A 21,484-nucleotide genomic window follows, 5' to 3' on the forward strand; every position below is an offset into this window, starting at 1 on the left:
TGTGGTCATTTGCTGCTTTCCAACGAGTCAGGGTTGTAATTTGAAAATGTATGTGCAGGGGCCACATTGTTTTTTTGATCACCCACTTTGCATTAACCTGTGGCTTTTTCTTGTCAGCTTATGTGTCTTGTTTATTCCCTTTCTTTGTCTTTAATTCAAATTAAAGATAGCTGTCAGCATGACTAATTGATTTCATTGTGATTTTTAAATGTCCCTTCCAGTTGCTGAGAGTAATTTTTTGTTTTTTGATTTTGCTGTGTTATAGTTGGGAGATAATGGGTGGTTCCTATTTTCCCTGCTGTTGTTCACTTTGGATGAATGTCTGCTCTGATTTATTTAAACACATTTAGTTGAACTGGAATGAAAGCTGTCAAGAAAATGTCTGTTATGTAAAATGTGCAAACAGAAAAGAATATAATATATAGCTTCTATATATAGCTTCTATACATATATATATAAATATCAAAAGACAAAGTATAAACTATAAAAACTACCACTACAATCTTTTCTAAGAATGTATTTTGATTATGTAAATGAGCACTTTGATTCTGCTTGATTTAAAAGGAACAAAAAAAGGCCTATTCTTTGTCGTGTCTCTCATATCCTTTAGGTATGAGGGTAAAACAGCAGCATTAAACAAATGCATGATACTTTGTCTCCTGTTCATATTTAAAAAGCTCTGTCTCTTTACCAGCACTGTGTCAGTTAGTGAGACTGTTTTGAGCTCGTCTGGCCTGTCTCACGGGGCCCTGGACTGTAACAACTTTGTTGAGAGGTTCTTATTTTTCGGTGTTTGCGTATCGCTGCTGCTATGAACAACTCTGATCCAATCAGCCTCTGCTATAATGACCTTTGTTGTGTACTTAATTGAGGGTATTCCATTTAATGCATCAGCTGCAAGGACTTTGCATTTACTTACAAATAAAGAGAAACATTTACAGAATCTGTAAACACATTTGCTTGGTTTGTTTTTCTTGTTTATATAAGAAAGAAACCAGAGTGGAAAGGTTTATTCAGCCAGTAGAACGTGTTTAAGGTTGAGGCATTTTAGTTCGGGGGTGAGGTGCACAGTTTATGAAGAAAAAAGGGCTGAAGCAAACAATCCATTTACTTCCCCCTCCTCCTTTTCCTCCTCCTGTAAGTGCTGGTTGTCATGGTTCAAAGAGTTGGCACTCAGAGTACTGAGAGTGCCATGACAACCTGTCAACAAATCAAGCCATCCAAACATGACAAAAGAACTCTGATTGGTGACTTACAGTCAGGTAGTGAAGCCCTAGCCTTTTTAATTACCACAGCAGAGTTTGGCAAGACCTTTAAGTAAGCTCGCTTGCATGAAGACATAGTGCACCAAATCCTGCTGAAATTCAGTGCAGTGATTGAGCTTACAACGCAAATATTTTACTTGCCGTCTGGATCTAAAAGCACAAAAAAGGACAGAAGGAAAAAAGAAAGAAATTACTAAGGAATTTCTGCATAAAGGTAGCAAAATAGTTGTCTTAGTATCAATATTACAGCTATTATCAGTGTCATGCTTCATGGGAAGAAGTTGGCCAAGCAGGTGCTGCTGCCTTCTGTGCTGGAAGACGATGACGCAGGAACAGAAAGTGGGAAGCTGCAGCTGGGGGAGGTAGGAAACCGACTATGCAGCCAAGTTTGCAAACTCTTGAGCAAGGGAAGTGTGAATGACCAGGTAGGTAAGATTAGATTCTTAAGACTGTTCAAAGGCAGAATTTCAAAAAGCTCGAGATTAAATAAGATATAGGAGAGGGACTCAGGGTGAGAACTGAAAGCATGTTATAGACCTGTAAGAGCATAAAAGAGCATAATAGGTTTTAGAAATTGAGATCTTAACCAAATCTCTAGGCACGTCTAAGCACTTTCCTTGCCCTGGGCAAGGAAACACAGCCTCAAACGTACAGACTAAAGACCTGCTGCTTCCTTTTATAGACTGCTCTTTTGACCTGTGTACTCACATGAATGTATTTAAAAGGAGGGCCTCAAAGTCATTTCCTTAAAGTGTGTTTTAATTACACTTTTGGGTCCCACTGTATGAGAAATTCATTATCAGAGCTGTCCCCGAACATGTGCAGGACCTGTTCTGCTATGCTAACTAATTCTACTTCTGTATTCTGGAAATAACAATATAAAACATCACTGACTGAGACACATGTAAATGTACCATAAGCTTAGAAATAAAAGGAGTGAAAGACAGCAAAAATAGCTTCTGGTTCAAGAGGTTAAAGAGAGGTGGGAAGAATGGAGTGGGAGGATAGGGAAGTACTTTCAAAGATTATAAAGACAGAAGGATACAATCTTAAAGACACAAGCCCACACTGATGAACTAAACACTGTAGGTATTGGTTTTATTCTCCTGGCAGTAAAATCAATCAACTCTGCTCACACGGGCTGCTAACAACAGACAGGTTTGACGAGTCACGATGTCTTACTTTCTCATTTTCCATCTAGCCAAGAATGAGCCAGACAGAGGTTGATATGCGTGGGCCAAAAGACCAACACTCAAGCCCTGACAGGAACGTGCTAGACGGCGGCACAAGACACGAGGAAGACGAAGAAAAGGAGCCTGAAGTACAGGAGTGCCTGAGCTCTGATGATGACTATGATACAGATTTGGAGCTCGAAGGTATAATTTAACTTTGGCAACCAAAAGGAGATCAATTGGGTGGGAATGTTACAATATTTTATCATGTTTTGATAGCCAGTCTTAATTTGCTCTTGTTCACACCATGTAAGATAAGGCAAAGCCCTCTTGTCACCCATCTGTTTTTTTCCTATCTGCCTTTCCATTTTTTCAAACACCAAATGACTTTAAAAAAAAAGACACTCCTACATGCACCCACCCACATATGTGGAGTCCTATTCTGCATGTTAATGATTTCATCTCAGTCTTTGTGTCAGGCTTCCTTTTCACCAGAAATGAAAACCATCTGGTATGAATGAGCTTTCCTGACAGGGCAAAATCAGCAACAAGGGATATTTCAATGTCCCACTCAAAAGGTCCTTCAATGGGGAAACGTGCAATATCACTCTTTTTTACACAAAAGGTACAGAGCATGAACGACTGAGACAGAGTGCTGTCTTTATGTTGCAGGTAAGGAGGCGGCATACGATCTGACGGGGCAGACATGCTACATGACAGCGTGTAAAAAGTTCCAGGTGGTCCCTGCCTCTTATTTCCTGCAGCATATGCAAAATAGCTCGCTGGTTATGGTGCATCGCGGTCTGGGGCCTCAGGTATAGTAAAAAATAAGGCAAAATTATTAAAATTATTAGAAAGACAAAAGGGGTGATGCTTTGATGGAAGGCTTGGGAGTTTGAGTTTCTGGTGACAAAAGAAAAGATTTTCAATAGTGCAGGGGAAGATGATTAATTTCTTTATTTGTGTAGCTCTTTTTGTCCCTAAATGTACATATTTTATTATTGTTTTAAGACATAATATGTTTATTGTTAGTATTATAAGTAATAATAATGCAATAATGATAATAATAATGTTACCAACAAAAACATAATACATATTAGTAATAAGAGCATCTACAGTATTCTGAAAAAATGAGAGGGCCACTTCTCACACCTTTAAAATGCCATGATGATATGGAGCATTTTTAAAGTGGTCTTGAACAGCACTTCTCCAGGTTTTCTGAACGTCTTTCAAAGGCTTTCTTTGGACATTGGCTGCTTTTTCATTTTCAGTCCAGTCCTTTCACCTGACCATTTTCAGAAGAATGTTTTTTCTGTGTTTGTGAAGCCACTTAGCACTGAGCTATGAATCACTCAGGCACAAAAAGGGCAAAACCCAATGAATCAATGAACCCATTTTAAATTTTATCTATCTATCTATCTATCTATCTATCTATCTATCTATCTATCTATCTATCTATCTATCTATCTATCTATCTATCTATCTATCATACATGTCAGGTAATTAGGATTACTGGAAACACCAGGGAACACAGCTGAATGGAATCTGGCTAACGAGACAAGGGAAGGAAAACAGAGCACCGCATACACGGCACAGGAGACTATCAAAATAAGACAGGAAGTTACACAAACACTGAGAGCAAGACAGACACATGAACTTAAATGGTAATGGAATGAGTTTTCTCCATTTGTTGATGTTGACTCTCACTCTAAGGCTTTGTAACTCTTTTTGGACAAATAAATGTCAGTGACTTTGTATGGCTAAAGAAATTAGACTTCGCTTTTCAAAAAAATGTGGTTAATCGCAGTTTATTCATGAGTTATAAATGGGGGCAATTGCTTTTTCACATGGAGCCAGGTAGTTTTGGATAACCATCATATAAAAACTGCATTTTGTATCTACGGAGATAAGTGTGACGAATATGCCAAAAAAACAGAGAGAGAGAAAATAAATCAGGTAGGAGTCAAAAAAAGTGTTAGTATACAACTAACTGGTAGTTTGGCTGCAGCTGGCTGTTATTTTCAGTGATAGAAAGTAGTCAACTAGCCACTAGACACATCTGGGGCCCAGTATTTCCCTCAAACCCAAAAGCAGTACCAAGAGAGGAAAAAGTTGAATTTACATTTGCCAAGTGGCCAGGAATACAAAGATGTACTCTGACCTACCAACATTCTGCCCTACTTCGTGCCGCAATTTAGTTCTACCCAAACAGTAAAATCAGATATTGCAATTTTAAGGTATTTAAGTCTGCATAAAAGAAATAGGATATTGAAGGTAAAAATTTTAACTGCTTTCCATCAGTTTTGTATTCATGATATTCTGTGCAATTTGGGATTTATAGTAATCAAACTATATTAATATCAGTGGTTCTCACAATAGCTGTGGAGTGTTATTACCCCAGCTAAGAAACCACAAATTAAACTGGAGACTGAAGCCAAACCTTATTAAAAAAGAAGGGTTTTATTTCAATAATTGAGTAATCTAAGTAGTTAGAAGTTAGAAATTTCAAATTTAATTTAATAAATTCAAGTAGTTTTAGTTTTGTTCCAAACTGACCGCACCAGAGAAAAAGTCACACTGTGTTTAAAATAGTCTGTGCAGCACTTTATGATTTCTCCCTTAGTGCATTTCATCTATTAGACCTGTCAATCTACACCCTCAGCAGATATGCCTGGAACATTTCAAAGCAGACAATACAGCTAATTTTTTTCGCAGTTTTTAACCTTATCAGGGTCACTGAAAACATTTTTCTCTGGTGTTTAAAAGTCAACACATCATTCAACATATTTCTTTCTGGCTTTAAACAGACTTTAAAGAGATGGTTTTCAAGCTATTGAGTGTTAGGTACCAAAGAAAATGATGACACAATTATAACACCGCGGTCATGCTGTATTAAAAACTGACACAGAAGGTTCAGGGCAACCCCCACTACCCTTCTCTTTTTGTGCAGAATGGAAGAATATCTCCCTTTTCTCTTCCTGGCTCACTCATCAGATCAGTTTCACCTGATGGAGGATATTTGAACTGAACCAACTGTGCAAAGGTCCTCACATGCGTGTGAAACTGAGTAACAGCTAGGCATGTTCAAAACGATTAGATTGTAACAGTACTTTAGATTAATCCAGGCTTTTACTTAGTGAATGATATGCTAATTCACATGGCTCCTTCAGGATAGGTGATCATGAGATCACTAGTAGTCAGTTCTGTGTCCAAGTCCAACGCATCCGAGATTCAAAGATTTCAGTTCTTTTCCAAGGACACGGAACATAAATGGATCATCCCCGACACTTAATCATCTGTCTCATATTGTGCTGATCCTCCTCCCAACAAAAGTGCACATATTTGAACCAGTCGAGGCAATCAAGACTTCAAAAGTTCACTGTGGTAGCAGTAGTAGTGGTGCTACTTTGTAAGTTTTATTAATAAAGAAAGCTATTGTTTATTGGTGAGAAAAACACAAATAAACAAATAAACACCATTGCATTGTTTAGATCATTTTCATTTAGATGCACTGACTGCAGCTTTGATTTTTTTGAACAGGATGATGTAGCTGTAGATGATGTAGATGTTGGTGGCATCTCATCTAACAAATGCAAGCGATGAGCTTACTAATTTGAAGAGCAAGAGCTTTAGCCAGCCTTAAAGCTAGGTATTGTTGTTTTTTCTTCTCTCCACTATTTTGTGAACCTAATGTGCAAAGTTTGCAAGCGTCCTTGGTCAAATTTGTGGTAAAGCTCTTTGCAGCTAACAGATACTTATCAAACAAGCACGATTTGCATTTCACTGTGATGTTTTTCTTGTCTTAGCTAGTGGTAATGACCATTAAAGTTGCAGTAATGGATTTTTAGATGAGATAATAAAATATGCTATCGGGATTTTTACCTTAAAACATGTACCAAATCTACTCAAAACACATTAACACTAATATTGCTTTTCTACAAGATCTCCATACATTTGATTTATGCAGCAAGTGGTATTGTTAACTATCACATTTTATCCTAAAGCCCCACTACGCTTTTCCTGCATCCCGTCTACAGTACTTGTTGTTGACAACATTTGACAGGTCCTTTTGTAACAAGATAATCAATGTTATGACTTACCTGTCAGTTGTTTTCATTTTGTGGATTATCAGATTATACATAGCTTTGATGCTCTAGTCTGTTATATAGGCCTCACCAATACTTACTCCAGTATTTCACCTCTTAGGAAAACAAGCTTCTGTTCTTCTATTTTCCTTCTATTGAGCTGTGCTAATAGAGAAAACCTATCTAATCTAATCTAATTACACGGTCCTGCTAAATGTTAGAGACAAGATTATTATAGTGTCACAACCTGAAATAAACAGATTTGCACTACATTTAGTATTAAACATTAACATTTCCATACATATACACATCATTAGGGTTTCTTTATTATTCTTACAATATACTCGGGTTTTTTTGTTTTTTTTTAAAAAAGCACAAAACATAAAAGAAAACAAAATTTAAAATTGTATTTTTGTCAATCCTGATCTCTATCTATCCCTAGTAATCAATAATAAGTACATGTCTTCTGTTTTTTATAGTAATCAGTGTAAAATACCTCTTTGGTTTTACATATCCGACTGAGGGGCCAGTGCATTCTTTCCAAAACTGAAAATGGTCAGGCAGCGGCTTTCAGCTGCTGCACAGTTTGACATTTTTACAGGCTTGCACTGCTCTATAATGGTGCAAATGAAAGTTATAAAAGATAAATTCATTCCTTAACCAGCTCATTCTGTAGGTTCCAGCACCAGGAACATCATTCAGACAGATTATATTGGATTTTAAATATGTCTTTATCTGTCAATCACAAATGGTAAAATCACAAAGTGTGACTTCCAAAGGTTATCTGTTTCATGTCTTGGAAATTGATATGCTTTTTAAATCTTACAGAAATGTACTTTGCTTGCATTTAAACATGCTATACCCCGATGAGGCACATTCTGTCCTCCTATTTATCATCAAGTCAACACAGTTAAGGCTTCATGCACTCAACTTTCTCATTAGCGATGCTAGAAACAATAATTTTCATGTGCTGTGAGTTTCATTTCTGACCCACGCCTCCACATCGCTCCCTTCTGCTTCATTTGTCTTGTACAGGTTTAATATTCCCCTCTCTCTCTCTCTGCCCACCTGTGTGAGTACATCTTTTAACAGGAATGCAGATAAGAATATATACTGCTGTGAACAAACAGAAGAAATTCACTTTGAGGATGGGTTGGGGGGGTATGGTTGTGTATTTTCAGGGCACCAAAGCGCTGGCGGTTCCCCTGGTAACCAACACTTCAATACTGCGGCTGAACCTGCGAGATAATTGGATGGAAGGCATGGGTGGAGCTGCTATAGCTGAGATGTTAAAAGAAAATTGCTACATTACAGGTGGTTTTACTGTGATTTACTGTGGACTCAACACTTTGTGTTCTTTTTTTCTTTATAGTTCTTAATAGCAAAGGTGGGACCCCAACATCAACATATTCAACATTTTCCTCCAATAAATATAAAACACTTACCATCTCAAGTCCCCCTTTTATATCTGTTCTTTCTCATATTGCACTAGTTGTATGTGCAATTTGGAACATGAGAACACTCTAAGGCTTCGGTATAATGATATGTAGACGAACTATATAGGTGTCCTTCTCCTTAAAGTCCCATAAGGTGAAATTTATCCTGTACACAAGATAACTGTAAGAACAAATTGTTATCCTGTGCAAGAAATGTAAATTTCCTGTGGGAACATGTTACTTTGTTGCAATTTATGATAAGAACTTATGCAAACAACTTCAGATGCACACAGTCACATATTAGAGACAACTAAGTTAATCAAGTTTTAATTTAGGAATGTAATAAAATTATATTTATTATTTACATTATATATTTGTCTGATAATTTCCTAATTTTGTCTGATCAGTTCCTAACAACATTTAAATTTACAATAATGGATCACACATCAGTGGGGAATACATTTCACCACAGTAGATGTCTTTCTGAAAGTGCTGTAACTAGTTTGAGAATATAATTCCTCCACTGTTATCTTCTTCAATGCTATGTGTCAACATACTGCAGACCAGATACCTGAACTTTACCCCCACAAAGGTTGATTATCTTGTTAATACATTTACATCTTTACTGTATATGATTCCAGATACAGTAGAAAGCGAAAAAGAAAGCATCAAATCAGAAGTACTTGATTCCCTGGTATAACTCTCAAACATACCAGCTTACAAGGAGCATGTAAGCTGGAGTGGAAATAGATCATCATTTAGCAAATACTTTGTTGCTCTATGAAATTTTTATTTTTTTTTAATCCACAAAGCTAGAACATCTTACTTCATCATTGACTGAAAAAATAAGAACATCTGACTTGGCTTCAGTACTTCCTCCAAACCATCGATGCGTTTTTTAGATCCCATTCCTACAAGAGTGCTCAAAGAAGTCCTACAATTAACCATTAATGCTTCAATCTTAAATATGATCTGCCTGAATCTATTAATCAGCTACATACCACAGGCCTTTAAGATGGCAGTAGTTAAACCGCTATTTAAAAAGACATCACTTGGCCCAGCTGTCTTAGCTAATTATAGGCCAATCTCCAACCTTCATATTATCTCAGAAATTCTTGAAAGAGTAGTTGTAAAAAAGCTAACTGATCATTGATAGAGGAATGGTTAATTTGAAGAGTTTTAGTCAGGTTTCAGAGCTCATCACATTATAGAAACAGCTTTAGTGAAAGTTACAAATAATCTTCTTATGGCCTCTGACAGTGGACTCATCTCTGTGCTTAGTGCAGCATTCACTACTGTTGGCCATAATATTTTATTTTTATTATATATTGTATTACAGGTACTGTGCTGGAGTGGTTTGAATCATATCTATCTAATATACTCCAATTTGATCATGTAAATGGAGAGTCCTCGTCACACACTAGTTATGGAGCTAGTTCTTTGTTAGGACCAATTCTGTTTACATTATACATGCTTCCCTTAGCCAGTACAATACATTTTCACTACTATGCAGATGATACCCAACTTTACGTATCCATGAAGCCAGATAACGTGCAGTAGTTAAGTAAACTACTAGATGACCTCTAATTTTCTGCTTCTAAATTCAGATAAAACTGAAGTTATTGGCCCTAAAAATCTTAGAAATATTGTATCAAACCAGATGCTTACTCCGGATGGCATTACCCTGGCCTCCAGTAACACTGGGAGGAATCTTGGAGTCGTTCTTGTCCAGGGTATGTCCTTCAGTGCACATATTGAAAAAACATGTAGGACTGCTTGTCTCAGAGTGATGCTGAAATACTAGTTCAAGCATTTATTACTCCTAGGCTGGACTACTGTAATTTGTAACTCTCTGAAAATCCTTCAGTTGGTCTACAACATTGCTTGTAATTCCTAGGGTATTTAGATGCAGAATTGGAGGCAGAGCCTTCAGCTTCCAGGCCCCTCACTTTGGAACCAGCTACCACTTTGGATTCGGGAGACAGACACCCTCTCTGCTTTTAAGATTAGGCTTAAAACAAACCCTAACAGCAGATGGCCTCACCTCCCTGAGCCTGGTTCTGCTGGAGGTTTCTTCCTGTTAAAAGGGAGTTTTTCCTTCCCACTGTCACCAAAGCACTTATCATCTCATATGATTGTTTGGGTTTTCTCTGTTTTCTATGTATTATTGTAGGGTTTTTTTTACCTTACACTACAAAGTGCCTTGAGGCAACTGTTGTTGTGATTTGGCGCAATACAAGTCAAATTGAATTAAATTGATCTGAATTGATTAAAATCATTTCTGCTCATACAAGACTGTATGACTCACAGTTTTCACTATGAGATGTGGATATGGATAATAATCCTGTGTCTAGCAGTAAGAATGTCATTGTATGACCCTAAGAAGCTAAACTTTTGTCATAAACCTAATTTTACAGCCCAATTTATCTTTAGCTGCTATCATCAGCAGGCTATCAAGCTCCATTGACCACTCTATTATGTTTATGTGAATGATAAAGATAATCTTTTTCTGTTGAGGCTGACAGAATTGTTGTAAGTGTAAAACTGGTTTAAACAGAACATTTGGCCTGATGACTTATAGAAAGTGAAGGGATCACTGAATACAACATAACGGTGGAGGTCAGTGTGAATGTCTGTAAATGTGCACACTTACAAAATGTTTTACTGAGAGACACAAATGTTGACCTAAGGGTGGTGCTTGAAGAAAACTCGAGCTTATTGGGATTCATCATTAGAGCAGTCTATCCAGTCTGTTTCAGTAAAAGCCAAAACATGTTGCAGCTGCTGCTGGTGCTAGATGAAATTTTAGGGATCAAGAGAAGTAGTTATCATTCAGTCTCGGGGGGGATAGGAATGCCTGTATTCTTGAACCAAATTGCTGGTCCAGTTGATTTGCTGCAGTTGAAATACACATTGTGACTATATACTGAACGCACTATTTCCCAGTTACTTTTGTGTAAATAACATTAAGTAGTATTTGTCTTTCCAAATGCATTTTCAGATGGTGATAAGCCACCATAAAATTCCAACTTTGTCAGGTTTATATTGTTGATTGTCATTTATGCTTAGAAATATTTACTCATATATGCTTAGAGTTTATAATCAATGTCATATTGATAGAGGTTTGATCCTTAGTAGTCTGTAAAGACTTTGTGTGCTTTCCAGAGTGTTCTGGCATGCACACACGCACCTTAAGGTCATGAGAGAGGTTATATCTTCTCTTACTGATTTATGGCATAGGAGGACACTAACTCTGTATCTGGTTAAGTATAAGAGCCTTTTGTTTAGATAGACTCCTGGCACCAGCTTTGGGGAGTCTTCACAGGCTCACATCTTGACACACACACACACATACACACACACATACTTACACAACGCACAGACAAGGTACTTTTTGTTTGTATGTATACCTATGTAATACGTCATATGTTAATGAACCTATGCATATTCATGTAACCTCAATAAAAGAGCAGTGTTACGAGGGAGCGGACACGAGCAACTGGGGTCAAGCGTCCAGTTGGTCTTCCTCATTTACGAGAAACATAAAGAACTTTGCCTGCTTGTGTCTTGCTTTGCTGTGTAGCAGAATTGTCTTGAACGTTCCAGCGAATAGGTTTATGCTACAAACCTATCAAACTTTGTTTAATTAATTTTTAATTTAAAAAATAGTTGATTAACTTAAATAGCATGCAATAGCTAGAAAGGTCATTTCAGACACATTGCTGTAGTAGTGACAAGACAGTATCTAAAAGCAGTGATTTATTTTTCAGATTCAAAAACCTCATCAAATGTACTCCCCAGCTAAACCTCTCACATTTAAACTGAATTTTCCTCTACCTCCTCCCAAAGGAAATTTACTCCAAAAATAGAGACAGTATGTGAGAAATATGTGAAATTCAGAAAAAATAAAGCAGAAGAAATGATTCATCTTTTTTGTGAAATACTGTACTGCAATAATGACAATTACCAAATGCTCAAAAACATTTTGAGAATGCTATTTGGTCTTTTTGGAACTTTCTTGTGTTTAGTTTACTTGCCACTTTTTATTGGTCTCTTTTCACCTTGCATGATGTTTCAATTTGTGTGTCAATCCCAGAGGTGGACCTGTCCAATAACAATCTAGAGGTTTATGGAGCCAAAGCCATAGCTGGTATGCTTAAAGAGAACAGCACCCTGGTGAGCCTCATTCTGTCAGGAAACCATTTCACAGACCGGTCCACTGAACACCTCTGCCCAGCGCTGATCACCAACACCAAACTACAGCACCTCGACCTCAGCTACAATGCTCTGGGGGAGCGTGCAGGTAGCAAAGTAATTAGTTTTGTAAAGGTCTCATAGTTTCTATAAGCCTGTAGCCTTTCAAAGAGTGAAACAGTACCCATGACTCCAGTTTTTATTAAGATGATATTAAAGATTTGTGCCAGAGATACAGTTTTTCACATATTTTCCATTAACAGCACCAGATAACTGAACTTCAGGACCCAGAAATTATATGTTGCATCAATAAATCGCAAAAGACATTAAGGCAGTGTGGGGAATAGGATGTAAATTCCTTTTCTTTGCTTTTCATCTTAATGTGGGCCTTTAAAAAACATCTGCCCTCTGATTTCTGCACAACATAGCAACAAGTTTGTGGACATTCAACCATGTGGCTGTTAAACATCAGATTGCAAAACTTTTGTAATTAAGTTCCTGCTTCTGGTTTCCTGATTTCCACGAGGAACCAGCAGCAGAGATTAAGAGGCACAGACAAGATCCATTACTAATGTTGGCCTAAGGTGTAGCTGCTAGTTTTAATTCTGGTTAGCCAGATAGGATTAAAGGGTTGACTGGGCAAACTGGAGGGCACAGTGTCCATAATATTAGTGTATACTACTATAATTTCCTATATAATTGTCCTTCAATTTCACTTACAGTATAGATAAAACCATTGAAAATATAAGGCACAAAACTATTTAAATACATTCATTAGTGCATAGTTTCCCTTTCCATCTTTCTAAGATATTTGTTTAAAGACTAGCAAAATAATTAATTTAAGGATTTTATTGCTTAAAATCAACGTTATTCTGTGTTTACTTTTCTTTTTTATCTGTACATAAATGAGTAGAACAAAATTGATGTAGGATTTTTAAGGCCAAGAGATAACAATACAGAAAATTGTATATACATATCAGCCAGTATTCGTTTTTCTTTCAGTTACACAAAACATAAACAGATTTCCTAGCATTTGTTATCTATAGTCATTTGTCTAGAGTGCCCTCTGTTGGACAAACTATGTAATGCCAAAACTCGTAACATGGCTAAAGAATGTTTCTCCCACTACTTACTTACCTCTTTTTTAATCACACGTTATAAATACTGATATCTGTAGATCAGCAAGTAGTGATATCGGCCTTTGTATCAGCCCACCCATAAATTGGTTGGATACTATGAATGAATATTTTCAATATGTCAATAGCTCTTGAAGTCATCGTATATGCTATTTTTGCTCTCTTTTCCATTTATAATTAAATGTACAAAAAAAGGCCTGTGAACTGACTATTACTGTTAAGAGTGCAGATTTATTTAACAATAGGACTGTATTGTATGTAAGCATGTAAGCAGGAGGGGGGTGGGAGAGGGGTTCTGCTGTCATAAAAGATTTTGCCATAATGGTGCAGCCTTATCTCCAAGCAGTCATAAGACAGCATGCAGCAGCAGATTGTGGCATTCAAAGGTCAAGCACATTTCGCCTTCATTAAAACCTCTTTCAATTATCATGCGGATGAGCTTTGTGACAGGCACCTTGTGGAAGAATGGCAGACCAGAGCACTGAGCATCTGATATAGGTAATTGAAAATAAATCTACACGAGGGAAAGGGGACACCACCATATCTTATCGCTATGATTCATCCCCGCATGCTCTATTCTGTATTCCTCAATGCTGCTGCTGATATGTCAAAGTACATTTTCATGTGTTTTGAGCGCACTCTAGCATGTACCAAAAGTGTACCAGTCAAACACACTGACATTCATGCTATGGCATTATGGCTTTTCCAGCTGAGCACATTATCTTGAGTGATTATGAACCACCGAGTGTCATGCAGTTTTTTACATTTATGGAAAATGTCAGTGACATGATGAGGGGTATATATTTTTGTCCAGGATAGTTACCTCTATAGTCGTCACTCAGTAAAGCGTTAAGGGAATATACTGGAGATGATACAGTGTTTTGAAGAACAGAGTTGTTTTTTAAAAAGTTTTTTCTGACTTGATGCCTGATGTATAATAATTCATAAACATGTCTAAACTATCTTGTTACCTTTTTTTTAACACATGATTAAATAATTACTTATGAATAATTAATAAACAGAGTCACTATTTCTAAACAAGCTTTTATATTAGGATGAGTACATTTCATTGTTTTAAAAAAGCAATAATGCAACTATTTATTTTATCAGATTGCCCTGAATTATTCTTGCGTTCATTTTCTATTTTCACAAGGAGAACACCTGGGAGATGCTCTGTCTGAGAACACCGGGCTGAGATCGCTAAACCTGGCATGGAACGGCATTCGACAAAAAGGAGCAGTAATGCTGGCCAATGGTCTTGGGGTAATACACTTGGACATGAATGTGTGAACCCTAGATTAGCTTTCTGAACTTATGCAAGACAAATAAGATCTAATGGTACAGTGAAAAATAAGACTAAAGTAACTCCACATCCCCATTACATCAATTTACAATTTTTTTTCAGATTTTGCACAACCTTCCCTAAAGCTATAAAAGGCTTTATATAACTTCCTCATATTTGCATTTGTAACCAATAAAACCAGTAAAAAAAATCCTGAAATGTAAGTCCCTCTTAAAAATGGCCTTGGACTAAAAAATAGGGAATCCAATAAAAGGAAAGTACAAAAACACATTTGTGAACCGTACCTTTGGCCACGCTCCTTTGACAATATATTATACATAAAGCAATCTATTTATATCTGAATTTATAATGATTGAAATTTTGGCTAAGCTGAGTGGAAACTCCCAAACCAGGGATAGTTAGCTGGTAAAACAATTATAACAACATCATAATGATGCTACACTGACATCAAAACCTGTTAAGATTAATAATATGGTAATTGCTAATTGCAGACGACATCTCATATCTTGGCTGACTCCCTTATCCTGCTTTGTGAAGCAGCCCCCCAGGCAGGTATTCATCAAGCATCTCACTGCAAGAGAAGCTATACAGTAGTTTTCCTTTCCCTATCTTATTGACCACCATGGCCAAGTGGACCCTGATCACTGGCAGGTGTGATTGATTCACACCCTGGGAGGGTTATTAATTCAGAATCTATACTTCACTGTCATTTTAAAGTAAGATATTTCTTTTGTTGAGATTTAATCTTGTTAGAGAACTTGTTCAAGTTGTCCCCTTTTAGTATTGATACATTCTTTTCTGTGTTTCAGGAAAATGTTTTTCTTAGAATACTTGATCTGTCATTTAATGGCTTTGGGAAAGAAGGAGCCAGTGCTTTAGGACAGGCTCTTAAAGAGAACAATGTTTTAGAAGAGTTAAATATCAGGTATGTGTCTTTGTTGTGTTACTATTGAATGATCAGATTAGTGAGTAGAAATTGAGGGCTCAAGCCTAGATCATTTTCACAAATTAGAATTCACAATCTTATCTTTCACATTGTTTATAAACTTCCTGGCGAGTTCAAACTACTCTTCCAGACTGTTTCTAATAGATCTTAAATGGTGATTACCCTTTTTCTTAAAGAAAGAAATCAAATAATCCAGTTTCCTCTGCCTTCTGCTTAACTTTTTTAGTAAAACAAAGCTTGCTTTACAAATTCACTTGGATGAATAATGCCATTTAAAAAAGTAACACTTTATGATTGCTTCCCTCACACTCCAACACACACTCTTGTTTTCTGCTTTTGTTTCTCGCCACAGTAACAACCGAATACCCCCTGAAGGAGCGATCCACCTCGCCATGGGCCTCAAAGTAAACAAGACAATCAAATCCCTGAATGTAAGCTGCTGAAAAGAGATTGGTTCTAGCTTCACGAGCAATGGGGGGCATCAGTGGATAAAATAGGATAAATAAATGGATCAGTGTACTTCATTTTAATGTAAATGCTCAAGCTGAATTGTCAGGTGCTCAGCTCAGGTGACTGAAAAAGTTATAGAGAACATGCTAAATTGAGTTAAATTCTCCCAGTTGGATTGCTTGTGCACTCCTGTGTTGGAAATTTTTCATAGCATATGCAAGTTTTAAAACAGTCACAAACTAATGAACAATCCTTGAATATTAATCAATTGAAAATTCTCTGATATGAGAAGCATCCAAATATTCCTGAAACAAATTATACTTTGTTTGAAAGCATAAAGCTTCACAATAAAAAAATCAAATCGTTTTGAGAAACTCAGACTAAGCAACAATAGCAGCAGTTGCTTCTTTTACGATAGCACACTAACCCAATTCTGAATATAGCTGAAATATTATTTTAACATGTAAATGAAATAGAATGCAATGATTTCCAAATCTCATAAAGCTGAAAAATATACCGTTTTAAGAAAAATATTAGCTCACATTGAATTTGATGGCAGCAACAGAGCCGTACTTGTCACTGTGTGGCCCTTCTTCTTCTAACAATAGTCCGTAAACAGTCCAGCTGTTGGACAGAGGAATGTTATCCCATTCTTGTCTGGTATAGGATTCTAGCTGCTCAGTAGTCCTGGGTGGTCTTTGTCATTGTTTTTTATTTTTTGTTTTTTTCAGCTTATAATGCTTTCAGGTGGTGAAAAGTCTGTGCTGCAGGCAGGACATTTAAGCACTTGTACTCTCTTTCTAAGAAGCAATTGTTTTGATAGCTGCAGTATATTGTTTTATCCAAAAGTTGATTCTGTTCATCTGGACGTAGCATTTTGTGGGAGAAACGTTTCGTCACTCATCCAAGTGACTTCTTCAGTCTCAGCTGACTGCAGGTTTCCCCAATCTTATAAACAGTACATTTGCATAATGACTGAAACCAGCCCACTGAAGGAACAATGGGCTGGGAGGTCAGTTCCTTAATCATAATATGATGTAAAATCTGTATCTACCTTTCAGTCTTGATGATTCCTTCCAGAGGCACAAGCTGCCATTTCCATAGGCATTGATACACCCCCATGCCATCAGAGATGCAGGATTTTAAACTGAGTTTTGATAATAAGTCAGACAGTCCCTCTCTTCTTTAATCTGGAGGATGCGGGGCCCATGGTTTCCACAAAGAGTTTCAAATTTTGATTTGTCTAACCACAGAACAGTTTTCCACTTTGCCTCAGTTCATTTTAAATTAGCTTTGGCTGACAGAGGATGGTGGCATTTCTGGATAATGTTCACATATCTTTGCATCACAGAGCTTTAACCTGCATTTGTGGATGACACAGCGAACTGAGGTCACAGAATTCTGGAGGTGTTCCTTAGTTCATGCATTGATTTCCATGATAGACACCCTGCCTGTTTTTAAATGCAGTGCTGCTCTGAGATACTCTTTTCATATCAATCATATTCCTGACCTGTACTCAGTTTTTCCGGATGTTTCTTTTTAGTTAGCTTTATATAGCCTTTTGTTACTCCTTTTTGGGGACATGTTGCTAAATTAAAAATGACATAATATTCTTCATGAAATAGTAGAATGTCTTGGTTTAAGCATTTGAATTGTTTTCTATCTTCTACTGCGAATAAAATATGAGTTTATGACATTTGGAAATCATTACATTTTTTGCTTTCTGTTTTATTTTGTTTCCGTTAATATTTTTATTTTGGAACTGTGGTTGCACGTATACTGACTTCATTATTTGAAATGCTGCTTTCTCATGAGCAAACTGCCTCCAAACTTTTAGTCATCATTTAAAAAGAGGTGTGTGTGTGTGTGTGTGTGTGTGTGTGTGTGTGTGTGCAGTGTTGGGAAGGTTACTTTTAAAATGTATTCCACTACAGAATACTGAATACATGCCCCAAAATGTATTCTGTAACGTATTCCGTTACGTTACTCAATGAGAGTAACGTATTCTGAATACTTTGGAATACTTAATATATTATCATGCTGTTTACAACTACATGAATGTCCTATTGCTGTGATTTATTACTGTTACTGAAGGTCCGCGGCTCCGAAACGTAGTAAAGGGACCTCTGGCTAATACGTCGGGTTCGTGTTGGGCTGGTAGCCGAAAACTAGCTTTACTTTGTTGTCTGGGTCAACTTTGCTTGCGGGAGACAGAGAGAGGCGTTGAAAGGCTGCTACAACGGAACTTATTTTTTCCGGAGGAAAACACGAACACAGTGTACAGTTGAGTCTTAATAGCTTACTTACAAATGGGCTCCTCAGGCACTCTTCTTGGCTGCTGTGGTTATTATTATATTTACATGCTTCCAGCTCTCGTTTTTGCTCCGTGACAGCTCGGACTTTTCCTTTCTCTCCCTCCCTCGCTCACAGACACATAACGGGTATGGTAGTCCATTCTCCTGCAGCACGGACTACACTGCCCATCAGGCTACATGCTTTAGAGCTATGCCTGTAGCATTCTGCCTTTTAGCACAGCACAACAACAACAAAAAGCGCTCTCTCACCCAGGAAACACGCAGAGAGAGAGCGCGTCACCCTGTAACCATGGCAACCGTAACGCTGCCGCCTGGAACAACAGAACGTAGCTGTCAAACAAACCCAAACAATCCTGACCCGCGACAATATGAAACAGGGAAGTACCGCTGTGTATTCCATTTATTTCAACAAAGTAACTGTATTCTGAATACCACCTTTTTAAACGGTAACTGTAACGGAATACAGTTACTCATATTTTGTATTCTGAATACGTAACGGCGGTACATGTATTCCGTTACTCCCCAACACTGTGTGTGTGTGTGTGTGTGTGTGTGTGTGTGTGTGTGTGTGTGATGGTGGTGGTGGTGTTAAGAAGGTGAATTTGCATCTGCTTCTATTATTTCAGCTGTATTTTTCCTTGTATATTGTTTAGATGGACTCTGGAGAATTACATAATGCAAATTTTGAATTAAAATAATAATAGACCAAAACCATCCCAGGAATAAAGGAATAAGCTGGCATTTGGGGACATACCATAGATATAAATGAATGTCTACCTTTACCAGCTGGTTAGTTTAGTGGAGCATAAACACTGAAAAATAGTGGCTCTGTGATTACACAGTCTGCCTACGACTGTCTGACATGTTGTAGTTTGTCTAATCTGTGGAAAAACTAAAGCGTAAGAAAAACAGTTTCCAGTTTTTTGGGACTTACAAGTACAGCTTTCTTGGCATTAAGCGGTATAGCAGCAAAGACTCCAGGAAGTTATTGGTTCCTTCCCAGAACCCACATAAACAGCTAATTATCATTTTTACAAAAAAAAAAAATGCATTCAACTAGTTAATTATTGAATTTCATAAGTGCTCTTCGCTGGACTTTGATGCTACTGAGCAGAACCACGCTAAGTTAATTGACTAACTTCACGGGGGCTGAACAGATGTGAGAAGTGTATTGATTTTGTCCTTTAAATCTCCACCAGAACGAGTAAATTTGCCTCCCAACATGATAAACCATTTTTTGTACATAGCTTCACTGAGGAGATATGATGATATGAAGGGTAGAAATATTTTTTTTTTAAGTCAATAATAGGACAGTTCTTCATCACTTGCCTAACCAGAACATAACAATTTTTGCTGTTTTTTCTTGTGTACTGTGTGTGACTAGATTGGTAGGAACCCCATCCTGAATGCTGGATGCTATGGGATCCTTAAATCTGCACAGGACAACCCAGATTCAGCCTTGGAGACTTTAGACTTTTCAGTAAGTCACACGTCTTAGGTCCTTGACATTTTTTGCAAGTGTTATCTTATTCACTAGTTCCTCTGTGTATCACTTTCTCTAGGACATCACAGTAAGCCGGGATTTTGAAGACTTGTATACAGCAGTGAAAGAAATATTCCCAGCGCTTAGAGTAAATCATGGGGGCCGCTTTGGCACATTCAGCAAAGCAAAAGCTTGAAAAGTGTTACTGTAATTGCTGTACTTTTATGCCAGCAAAGATGGAAGAAATCTTGTCAAAGCCCTATGGACGTTTTCATCAACAGATAAACCAAAGGATGCATGCCTGCAAAAATATAACTTTTAAAGAGATGTCTTTTTTTTTTTGTTAAAGAGCCATGAGAGCATATCCTTCTGAATAAAATGCACTGTGAATAAATAAAACTTCTTAAATACCCAATCAATTGAAAATAAAGGCAATTCAGATGCTCATTTTCCAGTAGAAACACCATGTGTGTAGTGTTTAAAACTCATTTTTTGATGAAGTCACAGAAAATAGGCATAAAATACAGGTATTGAGTATGATTCTTTTTAGATATGATCTGATTTGATGTTATATAATGTCAGTGGGTAGAATGATGGAGAGGATCAGAGAGCACTGTATTGTGTATGAAAAGAAGTGAAAGTGGGTTGCACAAAAAGGATTTAAGTACTGCATGACTAGTCTAATAGAAAAACCAGCTTTGAAAGAACAGTCCACTATTAGATAAGAGACCTGTTTACTGAGGCAGGACAACTCAAGCTGTGTTAGATACATACAGTGAGCTGTCATCTGGATGCATGTATCTCTCCCACACACCACTAAATGATCTTAAGCCAAGTTATTTTATTCCAGAACACTGTATGTAATATGTAATGTATATGCATTTGAATACATTTGACAACTAATTGGTTTATTTTGGGGCTTTTTAATAGCTTGCAGGGATTTGGGTCATCTTATGACTAGATTTGCATATATTTTCCTTAACAAATAATCAATACTTATAACTATTACTACTTCAGTTACATATGTACTGTATCATAGAACCATTAAATTCTCCTCCATACAACATAAAATGATTTTGAAATCAGTCAAACTATTGCATATGTGATATACACTTACTGGCAAAACTTCACCTCCTTCCAAAGTACATGGAGAGGAGTAATAGTCTAGAGATTGAAGCTTTCGTTGGGGGTCACAGACAGAAACCCATAAACAATAAAGTTGTTCTTCATACAACCAGTATTGTCACAGGAGTTTCAACCTCTTTACAGTTTGTTAGGTGCACCTGTTCAGTTGCTCTTAATGCATACACCAACTACATGGCAGCGCTTCGAGTACATTTAGCTATGTAGACATGGTCAAGATGACCTGGTGAGGGTCAACCTACAGAATGAAAAAGAGTGGGGATTTAAGTGATTTTGAACGTGGTATGGTTGTTGGTGCCAGACAGACTGGTCTGATTTTTTCTTTAGAAACTGCACTGGAATTTTCCTGTATAATCTAGGGATTTCAGAGAGAATGGTCAGGAAAAAGAGAAAACATCTCATGAGCATCAGTTCTCTTGGAAAAAAAAAAACATAAAACTGAGCTATGCAGAAGAGCATCTAAGAATTACATAACAAGTTAAACCTTAGAGCAGATGGACTACAGCAGCAGATGACCTCACCAGGTGCCACTCCTGAAAACACAAAACTAAACACC

The 21,484-nt window shown here is 37.2% G+C and overlaps 1 protein-coding gene across 1 annotated transcript; it reads left to right on the forward strand.

The window, feature by feature from the left end:
* Window positions 1–1,222: 1,222 nt before the first annotated feature.
* lrrc74b (leucine rich repeat containing 74B) lies at window positions 1,223–21,484 on the forward strand. Its single transcript, XM_039620305.1, has 10 exons — window positions 1,223–1,627; window positions 2,467–2,641; window positions 3,110–3,252; window positions 7,704–7,836; window positions 12,055–12,261; window positions 14,442–14,551; window positions 15,401–15,516; window positions 15,890–15,968; window positions 19,687–19,782; window positions 19,865–21,484. Exons 1-10 carry the CDS (start codon window positions 1,529–1,531, stop codon window positions 19,979–19,981), a joined length of 1,275 nt encoding a protein of 424 aa, XP_039476239.1. The 5' UTR covers window positions 1,223–1,528; the 3' UTR covers window positions 19,982–21,484.

This window comes from Oreochromis aureus, linkage group 12 (genome assembly GCF_013358895.1).
Source record: "Oreochromis aureus strain Israel breed Guangdong linkage group 12, ZZ_aureus, whole genome shotgun sequence".
Classification (NCBI taxonomy): Eukaryota; Metazoa; Chordata; class Actinopteri; order Cichliformes; family Cichlidae; genus Oreochromis; species Oreochromis aureus.